The sequence below is a fragment of the Chelonoidis abingdonii genome, chromosome 21, assembly GCF_003597395.2.
Source record: "Chelonoidis abingdonii isolate Lonesome George chromosome 21, CheloAbing_2.0, whole genome shotgun sequence".
NCBI classification, from domain to species: Eukaryota; Metazoa; Chordata; order Testudines; family Testudinidae; genus Chelonoidis; species Chelonoidis abingdonii.
This window is the reverse complement of record NC_133789.1, coordinates 13,392,914-13,404,662: the sequence shown is the minus strand read 5'-3', so window position 1 is coordinate 13,404,662 and position 11,749 is coordinate 13,392,914. Positions and strand designations below refer to the sequence as shown.

Sequence of the window (11,749 nt, the reverse complement as noted above, 5' to 3'; positions counted from 1 at the left end):
ATATAGTCTGAAGATATGAGAAAGATTGGGAGGGGAAATTGAGGTACAGAGCTGGGAAGGGACTTGCCCAAGGCCACCCAGCAGGTCAGGGGCAGAGCTGGGAATAGAGCCCAGATCTCCTGACCCATAGCCCATTTTTTAAGTCATATGATAATTCAATAAATCATTCAAACTGCTTAATTCAAACTTTTAAACAACCTATTGGAAGCTAACCATAAACATGTTAATAGCCTAATTTTGGTGTGGGGATAAGCGGAGGTGGGGGGGAAGGGCATGTCTAAGCTACGAAAATGTTTTCAGCTGTGTTAGCTAACACATTTTAATGGACACAAGTTTAACCAGGACTTTGTTGGGGCACATTGTGTAAAACATGTTACATGACCATTTCTCCAGGCACGTCCTGTGAATACAGAAAACTGCACATATAATGGAGCCCAGCCTTGCAGGCAGGTTTTTTCCCATTGTGTGTAAGAGAGAATAGAAAAGACCAGCATGGTCCCAAGCACGTGTTTTCTATTCACTAAGGATTAAAGTAAACTCCAGCCAAGAGATGTACATTGTGCAACGAAATACAAGACATGCCCCAGTTGCCGGGACTCGTTCAAGCATGGCTGGTGCTATTTTTCAAAAGATATTTTCCTTTAAACCAAACAGCTCCCTTGCTACACAGAATCTTTCCTTACCCGAAAGACCATGTGTCCCCCAGGAACTCTTGGGTTCTGAGGCCAGCTCTGGAGGAGGGGTGAGTCTCTCTCCTGTCCTGAAATCTGAGTTACGGCTCCTTGATTCTCCAGCCAAAGTGGCACACGATACATTAGGGTTAGGGGTCACTCTGACTTTTGCTGGCTGGCTATGGCCCCTCAGGCTAGAAGAGAATCAGGGTCTCAGGGGACTGGCTGGAAAGAACAGCCTCTCCCAGGCAGGAAAAAATCCCACCCCAACTCCTCCAAGTATTTCAGTAGCTCAGAGCAGGGGCGGGGTCTCCAAGCCAGTGTGTGCGCATGGTTTGGCTCCATCTCCAGCCAAAGCAGAGAGTTCTGACAAGGTTAATCGCACCGCCTGGTCTCAAAGCTTCTCTGGTTTGGATTTAGCTGCACCACAACGTCTGGGGAATCAGCTCTGTGCAGATTGGTCACTGGAAGTAAAAGCATCCTGAAGACAATCCACACACATCCATGCACAACCTCCCCCCCAAAAATACACACCCTTTGCACACACAACTTGCACTCCCAAAACACACACATGCACGTCCCACACATACACAATCCCAACACAACATATACACATGCACACCCTTTGCACATACACACACAAACACACATACACACAGCCCTCACATGCACACACCACAGACATATGGTCACCCTTCTCATCTTCCCATACAAAACCATGCACACCCCGCTCACAAAACACACACAGCCACATGCTTCCCTCTTGCACACACATCTCTTGCACATGCCTGCTGAGCAGAACTCCTTTCACCCCGGAGGGCCCTGCTGTGTCCCTGGGGACTAGGTCTGAGGGGCTGGCTCGCCCTGTGCGTCAGAGAAAAAGGCCACGTTGACTCTTACGAGTCTCAAGGATGCTGGGAAAGGAGCACGTGTGGATCAGGCTGTCCCCTGCTGTGGCCACCTCCCAGGTACATTCAGCCATGAAATGAGTTTATGGGAAGCTGGTGCCCACCCACCAGAAGGGCATGGGGCTCCTGGAGCAGTGCCACACACATCACCACGGAGCATGCCAATTTGCATTTGTTTTCCTTCGCACAAGGCAATAGCTGAGGGTTTCCACTTGTTCTGTCACTCTTTGTTTCTTTGCCAGGGGCCTGGGGGGTTGGCTTCATACATAGCAGACACTAGGACCAGGCACAATCCCCATCTCCTCCTGGCCTCCCCCTCCTTCTGCCTGTGTCACACACACCCCTGGGAAGGCTGGTCCTCTGTATAAACCCCGGCAGCACAGAGCGAGTTCCACCCAAGGGCTGCACTCGGGACTCGGCACAGCCTGGAGGATGAGCATGACCATGGAAAGTCAGCGACTGTCTTCATATCGGCGGCGCTTCGGCCCCCAAGCCACTGCTTTCCACCAGCCCCTGAGATCTTCGCCCCTCTTATGGGTTATGTCACCCAGCCCCAGCACCAGACTCTCCATGACCAAGAAAAAGAGCTCCAGTCTGAGCATCCATGCCAGCCCCAGGTTCTTCCAGGACAAAGCCGATTTCTCTCTGGCTGATGCCCTCAAGACCGAGTTCAAGGAGACACGCACCAACGAGAAGGTGGAGATGATGGAGCTGAACGACCGCTTTGCCAGCTACATCGAGAAGGTGCGCTTCCTGGAGCAGCAGAACAAGGTGCTGGTAGCGGAGCTCAACCAGATCAGAGACAAGGAACCCACCAAGCTGTCTGACATCTATCAGGAGGAGCTGAGAGAGCTCCGCCGGCAGGTGGACCAGCTGTCTAATGCCAAGACCAGGCTGGAGATCGAGAGGGAAAATCTGCTGGATGACGTCAACGGCCTCCGGCAAAAGTAAGGAGCCTCCTTTGCCAGGCGCAGGGCTGGAGAGCAGCCACAGTAGCGTCTGGGGGCTATGCAGCCAGAGCAGGTCACTTAGCCAAGACAGGTTACACCCAGAGAGAGCGGTCACTGACCCTGAGAAGCTGCAGCTTCAATGCACTTTAAAGCTGGTGGGGAATCTGTGTGTGGCTGCAAAGGCAGAGAGGAGCAGTGCTAGTGCGTGGGGCTGGGTGTTAGAATTCCTTGTTCCCAGTCTGCTGCTCCCCTGCTGGCAAGTCAGGTCCTCGCTCTGTGCCCCAGAGGCACTGGCCCCTGGAAGGGCTCTGCGGGTGGGAAGAGCAAAGTGTTATTCCACTGCCACAGAGCAGCCTCCCGTTTTCAATGTTCAAAAATCCGCACCCACATGTCTGCACTTGTAAACCTGTGGGCTCGTAAAACACCCCCCCGCCAGCTGGGTGAGCAGCGACACACAAAACCCTAGGTCCCTGCACAAAACATGCTTGCCCAAATTGGGCAGGTGTAAACACGGGAATGCACAAACAGCTGGATCTCAGGGATGGCAGCTGGCCCAGACCTCAGATGGGGATGTCTGCCGCAGAGGGACCTGCTCAACCTGACTTAGTCGGGGCTGTGGTGCTTCTCTTGCTGAGCCTGTGCTCAGAAATTTGCAGCATTCCTGCCACAACGTGCTCTGGCTGAGACTCCACAGAAACGACCTTGATCTGGGAGGCAGGCTGCACACTCTATACATGTCATAAAACCTCTGTCTGACTGAGAATCCGGGGAGGGCAGCAACAGGAGGTGAAGGTTTACCAGCCTCAGAGAGAGGTTTGGTCTTGTATTTTGCTGGTTCTACACCACCAGTCTGTTGCTTTCTAGAGGAAGTGTTATCTAATGGTCAGTGCAATGGAATGAAGCCCTAGCTCCAGCCCTGGAAGAGGAGTGTGGTCTAGTGGTTAGCATACAGAAAACCTAGACTCCTAAATTCCATCCCCTGCTTGGAGAGAAGGTGATCTGCTAGTTGGCAGAAGGATCTTGGAGTCATAACTCCTGTGTCTTCACCATTGACTAGGACAAGATTGTTGCGTCTCTGTGTTGGAGCAGGTGGTAGTAGTGTCTTAGCACCACAGGGAGTTCGAAATGGGGTTAGTTTATGTCTGCGCCGGAAGGGCACAGGATTATTGCTGCTGGCAAGAGCTCGGGGAGGTTTCCAGTGAAAGTTTGGTTCACCAGAAAATGCTGGTTCATTGAAGCAGAACTTCCAGGGAAGGGGCAGTTTGGACGAATCTCCAGATTTGAAATGGTTTGAAATTGTTGAAACGTCCCATTTTGACATTTTCTAAAAGAAAAGTTTCATGTTTCTGCTAGAAATGACTTTGAGTTTAAAAGTTTTATGGCATATATGCTTTAAAAAGGTTAAAAATGTAAAAGGACAAAATTGAAACAAAACTGGTCAAAGTGAAGCATTTCAGCTGATGCGGATGCGGATGATTGGCTCATGAAAAGTTTTCACATTTCTACTTTTCTATCCCAACTCAGGGTGGGAAAAAGTACTGATATGTGTCAAACTCTCCTGGTCTGGGACAGCATCCCCCCGCACCCCAGCTGTCACTGAGTGAATCATGGGGGCGGGGCAGCAAGAGGCTCTCTGTGTGACTTTGGCAAGCACGCACAACTGGGGCCGGATTTCCAAAGTGTTCAGCTTGTGTTGAGTTCAGCGCTTTAGAAAATCTGGCCCTGAATCTCTCTGGCCCTCAGCTCCCCATGTGCAAGGTGAGGATACGGCTCCTTCCTTTCGCCCCGGCCTCCTCTTGTCTCTTCCGAATGTGAGCTGCCTGGGCAGGGACCATCTCTTCCTCTGTGCCCGTGCAGCATGGGGAATGCTGGGCCTCCAGCGTAGTAACACTCAGCAGTTACAATAACACTGGGCTGAGACAAGGGCAGATGTAGGGGATAAAACAAGCAGTTAAAAAAGCAAGGGGGCAACATTTGTAGCAAGCCGAACACCACACACACACACACACACTCTATAATTCAAGGGCCAGACAGAGATTGGAAGGCAAGCAATGTTTCTGTCTATAAAAGATCTTGTGTTTGGCAGAATTTGCTCCCCAGAAGTCTGGGACACATCCAGACGATGAGCTTTGGGGATGCCCCTGACACAGACCCCAGGGAGCAGGGATCGAAGGAAAGAAGTCCTGCTTCACTGGGCAATAAGACCTTTGCCTGCCTCCACGATCTGCACAAATACCAGCAAATCCAACCTCACACACTCTCCACTGTGGGCAGTGGATGAACAATATCCCCCTGTCAGAGGCAGGGAAAATGAGCAGCGGCAAGAGAAGCGACTGGCTCAGGGTCACACAGTGATTCTGTTGCAGAACAAGGAATGGGACATAGGGTCCAACCCATTCCCCTGTCTGTTCTGCTATCACCAGCCCAGGTGTCTCCAGACCTGGATTATTATACATACACTAGCCTGTGGTTTTCAACCTTATTCTCTGTGCAGAACCTCAACAATTTCGAATACAGGTACGGACCACTGTGGAAATCTGAGACATTGTCTGTGCGCCCTCAGGGGTCCTCAGACCACTGGTTAAAAACCATTGACTAAGTGATTGCAGGGCAGACTGCTTTTAATATGAGACATCACAACTAACAAAACCCACTTAATCCACCTCACCTACCTACCCAACACAACCCCCACCATCCATTCCACCTTCCTCCCTAACCCAAACCGCACAATCCATCCCACCTTCCTACCTAACCAACCCACATAATCCATCCCACCTTCCTCCCTAACCCAACCCACACAATCCATCCCCCCTACCTCCCTAACCCCACCCACACAATCCATCCCACCTACCTCCCTAACCCAACCTGCACAATCCATTCCACCTTCCTGCCTAACCCAACCCGCACAATCCATCTGTGATGGAGTAGGGGCTGTCTTGTGGGGGATGGGAGAGCAGGGGATGTCTTTAGGTGAGGGACAGGATCTTTAAGCCTGTAACCTGAGCCAGGCAGGGGGGAGGGGGTCAGCACCTTTGCCCAGGAAGCGGGTCAGAGGAATCGGCCGGCGGGAGGAGGGGCAGGTCAGTTTGGGTTTGGGGCTGTGTGGGCGGAATTCAGGGTATCCTAGCTAGGATCCAAGCACCCTGAAAGCCCAGAAGGACTGGATGGAGGGGTCCTGACTGTGCCTGCAAACTCTGCTGTAACCTGCATTCCTGTTGTCCAATAAACCTTCTGTTTTACTGGCTGGCTCAAAGTCACTGCAAGGTCCAGGAAGAGGGGTGCAGGGCCGGACTCCCCCAGACTTCATGACACCATCCCACCTACCTATCTAACCCAACCCGCACAATCCATTCCACCTACCTACCTAACCAACCCACACAATCCATCCCACCTACCTACCTAACCCAATCCACACAATCCATTCCACCTACCTACCTAACCAACCCGCACAATCCATCCCACCTACCTACCTAACCAACCCACACAATCCATCCCGCCTTCCTACCTAACCCCACCCGCACAATCCATCTCACCTACCTCCCTAACCCAACCTGCACAATCCATCCCACCTACCTACCTAACCAACCCACACAATCCATTCCACCTACCTACCTAACCAACCCGCACAATCCATCCCACCTGCCTACCTAACCAACCCACATAATCCATCCCACCTTCCTACCTAACCCCACCCGCACAATCCATCCCACCTACCTACCTAACCCAACCCGCACAATCCATCCCCCTTCCTACCTAACCAACCCACATAATCCATCCCACCTACCTACCTAACCAACCCCCATAATCCATCCCACCTACCTACCTAACCAATCCACACAATCCATTCCACCTACCTCCCTAACCCCACCCACACAATCCATCCCACCTACCTCCCTAACCCAACCTGCACAATCCATCCCACCTTCCTACCTAACCCAACCTGCACAATCCATCCCACCTACCTCTCTAACCTAACCCACACAATCCATCCCACCTACCTCCCTAATCCAACCCGCACAATCCATCCCACCTTCCTACCTAACCCAATCCATACAATCCATGGATGGATTAATTTAACATGCACAATCCTCACACTGTTCTCTTCTACTTCCCCCTGGACTGACATCTTGGAATAGCCGTTTTCTCCAGATGGGGCAACTGTGTCTGTGTCCTCTGCATTGGCCACCCACACCTCAGCGTCCCGGGTCCCTTGGCCCAGTGACACTTTTGGGCAGCAGCAGTCATTGGCCTGGCTGCTGTTCTTGGCGGTTCTAGGTCCCGTCTTCCCATTTTCCTGCTGTGGCCCCTTGATAATGTGCATTCAAGCTCTGCCTTCCTCTCCTGCCATTGCAGAGCTCCCTCTGCTGCTCTGTGCCCCTGCTTTGCACTAGGGTCTGAGTGGCTCAAGGGATTGGCAATATGGAGCCCTGCACCTCAAGGCCTGTTTCCACTCTTCACCATAAAGCAGGGTGATGCCTCCTGGCAGAGAGCTATGACGGAGCTGTTCCCTGCCACTGCCCACGCTGCACCAATGTGGGAGTGACTGGAGGGAGGATATGGGTGTGTATCGGTGGGTATTAGCGAGGGCAGGATGATGATGGGGTGTGCATGTAACAGGAAATGGGTTATTGGTGCTAGTGACAATGAGAGGGGAATGGGCTGTCTGGCTGAGGAGGAGTGTGTGTATATTGAGGGGACTGTGGCTGTCTGTGTGAGGGAGACTGTGTGTATGTGTGTGTGAGAGAGAAGGATCAGCTGTGTCTGTGTGAAGAGGGTAGCTGTGTATATGTGTGTGACAGGGGAGGGGAGAGTTTGGGTGTCTGTGCAACAGGGACTGTGTGTATCTGTGTGCGACAGAGGAAGTTAGAGTGTGAGTGTCTGTGTGAAGAGGGGGGACTATCTGTATGTGTTATGTGACAATGGAGGATTGGGTGTAGGTGTTTGTGTGAAGAAGGGGACTGTGTGTACATGTGTGCAAGAGATGATGGTCGGGTGAGGAGGTCTGTGTAAAGAGGGGCACTGTATGTGTGTGCAAAAGGAGGGTTGTGTGTGTGTGTCTGAGTGTGTGTGTGTGCGCATGCAAGAGAGGAGAGTCAGGTGTGCACGTATATGTGTGTGACAGAGGAGGATGTGTTGTGGGTGTCTGTGTGAGGGGGACTGTGTGTATGTGTGTGTGACAGAGGAGGGTCACGTGTAAGTTGTTAGGGGGCTTATTCCTTCACCCTCTCACCTCCCTGGTCCTTTCCACATGAACAGAGAGCAGCAATACCCGAAGTCCGAAGGTGCAAACAGTTTGATGTTTATTGGGGTGAACTTCCAGCAAGCATGATTCCAGTTTCCTTCCTCAGTGTCCCCCTTCCCAGCTCCGACACAACAGAGCCTTGCCTGTGTCCCTGTTCCCATTCGCCCCCTTTAGCAAGACATGATTCCAATTCCCACACCCCCGTTCCCAGTTCCCATTCCCCCCCGTTACTTCCTGATTGACTGCAGACTATTGTTGTATCAAGCAGGCGAGTTCAGTTTGTCTAAATTTGCATTTGGACCTATTGAGCTTGAGGCCTGCTTTGCGGATGCTGTTTAGTACAACTGCAGGTTATTGTCATGCTCCTCAGTGGTATTTCCAACCATGATAATATCATCCAAATAGCACTGAACTCCATGGTGTTTCTTCAGAATCAATCACATAATTTTTTGGAAGGCACTTGGGGCTGATGTGAGACTGTATGGAACACATTTAAAACGAAATAGCCCCTCGTGTAATAAATGCTGTGAGGTCTCTGCTGTCTTCATGCAACATAACCTGTGCTTTGCGCTCTGCAAATCAAGAGTAGAAAACATCTTTGCTCCACGGAGTTCTGCAAATACATCTTCTATGTGAGGCAGAGGATGGCTGTCAATCACAATAGCTTTATTTGGCTCCCTTAAGTCCACACAAAGGCGAATGCCTCCACCCTTCTTCTGCGTCACCACTATAGGTGAAACCCATTCCGAGGAGTTCATCTCTTCAGTAATGTCCTTTTGAACAAGTTTTCTAAGTTCCTCTGAAACAGCTTCCCTGACAGAAAATGGTAAACGCCATAATTTCTGTCATACAGGCATCACATTATTCCGCATTTTAACTTTATGCAGAAACCCATAAGCACAGCCGAGTTTCTCCTCAACCCTGTTGGGTCCCAGCTGAAACTGGTGTGTGTACCGCAAGAGTGCTTTGCGGAGGAAGATCAATTTGTCCATTAACTGCCCTTAGATTTAAAGCGGCCAATAAATCTCTGCCAAGGATAGAAGTGCCTTTGCAGACAATGTAGAACTCTGCGGTTACAGAGCAATCACCAAAAGTAACTATCGCTGTCAGGCAGCCATGTACTGGGATATGGTTTTTCAACTAGCACACCAACTGAAGTTTGGGTTCAGTAAGCGGCACATCTCTAAAGTAATGCAAATAAATGAAATCAGGTAGTATAGATCCTGCTGAGCCAGTGTCCAACGTTAGCTGAACAGAGTGTGATTTGCCTGAGGGGATGGTGGAAACGTTTACAATGCACTTTATCTGTTCTGGAATATGTGCCGTAGTGGTTTGATCCACACTCAGCACAGTAACATCTGGCATCGTAACTGCATACCCCTGTAGATTGAACTGGCTACTGCAACATACTTTAGCAAAATGCCCAATCTTTTTGCAGTGATTGCACTGAGCTACTTTTGCTGCACATCCTGTGTAGCTTGCAAGGGGTTGTGGGGATCCACAGTGAAAGCATGCTTTTATTGTATTTTGCATTTGCTGATTCAGTGGCTTTTTATTAGTTTTCCTCTTGCAATGGTTTGTCTGCAGCGATAGTGAACTTTTTTGCAAAGGAGTCACAGGCTGGACTGTGCCTCCCGTATCTTTGCTCATTACCTTGGCTTCAGCTGTAGCTGACTCAATCTGAGTAGCAATGGTTATTGCTTTTTCTAGTGTGAATTGTGGTTCTAGAAGTAAGCATTCTCTTACACGAAGCATGGTTGTTTTCTCAATAAGCTGGTCTCTAATCAGCTCATCTGCCATATTTCCAAAGTCACGAGTTATAGTCAGACTCCTCAGGGAAGCATTATACTGCATTATAGTCTCCCCTGGTTTCTGCTCACGCTGAAGAAATCTGTAGTGATTAGCTACTGTGTTCACTTTTGGCACAAAAAAGTTCTTTAATGCAGTGAGTTCAGTCTTATATTTATCATCTGCAAGGGGAAAAGTGTAAAATATACGCTGCCTTCTGCTCCAAGGCAGTGGATTAGCAGAGCACACTTTCTTACTTCAGAAATCTCTGTAGCACTGATTGCAAGCAGATAAGTCTCAAACATATGGATCCAGACAGTAAAAGCAATTGGAGGCTCACCTGGGCTTTGCAGAAAGGGTGCAGGTGGATTCAGAGGCAGAAGATCTATCCTCGTCGCCAAAATGTATCAAGCGGGCAAGGTACTAACAAGCTTCAACAGAACTTTATTTTTACAGTGGAAACCTCTTTACCAAGCTGCTGCTGCACCCTCTGTAATGCTCACTCTGCCTCCTCAACTCCTCCCCCCTCCTTTCTGTTTCCTGTCCTTTCAGACTCCCAATAGGCAGTGCTCCCAGTTCTAATAATTACAAGCACATCTAAACACCACAACTACACTTCTACCTCGATATAAGGCTGTCTTCGGGAGCCAAAAAATCTTACCGCATTATAGGTGAAACCATGTTATATCAAACTTGCTTTGATCCACCGGAGTGCATCGCCCCACACCCCCCCGGAGCGCTGCTTTACCACGTTATATCTGAAGTCATGTTATATTGGGCCACGTTGTATCGGGATAGCTGTGTATATAGTAAAATTTGAGTTCTGCTTAGCTATACCTTAACCAACCATTTTACTGAAATTTAACTAACCAATCCTAACATACAGTAACACGGTTATTTAGCCAATTATATCCCACCACCTTAATTGGTTTACACCCAACAAAATTAATTATACAACAGACAGACATACTCACAGAACCAGACAGAGATTATACAAATAGGGAAATAGGGAGACTACAAGTGACAGAACAATACAGAAATGAGGATTTCACACCCCAGCTATTGATAAGTGAGTTCTTGCCAGACAGGCTGCTATCAAACTAAGTTTCCTTTTACATCTTCTAGGCTCTTCCCTCTCTGGAGGTGATAGGAATATCAGGACAGGATATCATGCTTCTGACCAAGTGGGTATTCACCCACGAAAGCTTATGCTCCCTACTTCTGTTAGTCTATAAGGTGCCACAGGACTCTTTGTTGCTTTTACAGATCCAGACTAACACGGCTACTCCTCTGATACAGGACAGGATTGTATTCCTAACAGCCCAATAGCACCTTATTTCAATGTGACTAGTTTGGAACGTGAGGATGTGACTAGACACTTCCCAGCTTATGGCTGCCTCTGCTGCTTAGCCAAAGGCCTTAGCCTAAGAACCAGGCCCAGTGAGAGAAGCCCATACAGACAGACAATGATTTTGATTCTTTCTTTTATACGTCTATAACTAGCTAAGTGATACGAATACACCTAAATTCTTAAAGTACAGGCCTTTGCAGACAGGCCTGAACGTCTATATCCTAACATAAGTGTCTCTGTGAAGTGGGGGACCGGATGTATGTGTGTGCGACAGAGGAAGGTCAGGTGTGGGTGTCTGTATGTGAGGGACTGTGTGTATGTATGCATGAGAGATGAGGATCAGAAGTGGGTATTTGTGTGAAGAGTGGGGCTGCGTGTATGTGTTTGAGACAGAGGAGTATTGGGTGTGGGTGTCTGTGTGCGACCGAGGAGGGTGGGGTGCGGGTGTCAATGTAAAGAGGGATACTTGTGTGTGTGTGAGAGAGAGACAGGAGGATTGGATGTGGGTGTCTGTGTGCAGAGGGATACTCAGGGTGCGGGGGTGTGTGAGAGACAGGAGGGTCGGACGTGGGTGTCTGTGTGCAAAGGGATACTCAGGGTGCGGGGGGGGTGAGAGACAGGAGGGTCGGACGTGGGTGTCTGTGTGAAGAGGGATACTCAGGATGCGGGGGGGGGTGAGAGACAGGAGGGTCGGACGTGGGTGTCTGTGTGCAGAGGGATACTTGGGGTGCGGGTGTGTGTGTGTGTGACAGAGGAGGGTCGGACGTGGGTGTCTGTGTGCAGAGGGATACTTGGGGTGCGGGTGTGTGTGTGTGTGACAGAGGAGGGTCGGACGTGGG

The 11,749-nt window shown here is 49.9% G+C and overlaps 1 protein-coding gene across 1 annotated transcript in view; it reads left to right on the top strand.

Annotated features, from left to right (window-relative positions):
- Positions 1–1,817: 1,817 nt before the first annotated feature.
- Positions 1,818–11,749, top strand: part of GFAP (glial fibrillary acidic protein) — a 24,587-nt gene continuing 14,655 nt past the window's right edge. The window contains exon 1 of the mRNA XM_032796932.2: positions 1,818–2,526. Coding sequence (XP_032652823.1) covers positions 2,012–2,526 — 515 coding nt within the window. The 5' untranslated portion in view covers positions 1,818–2,011. The remainder of the gene's footprint in view (positions 2,527–11,749) is intronic.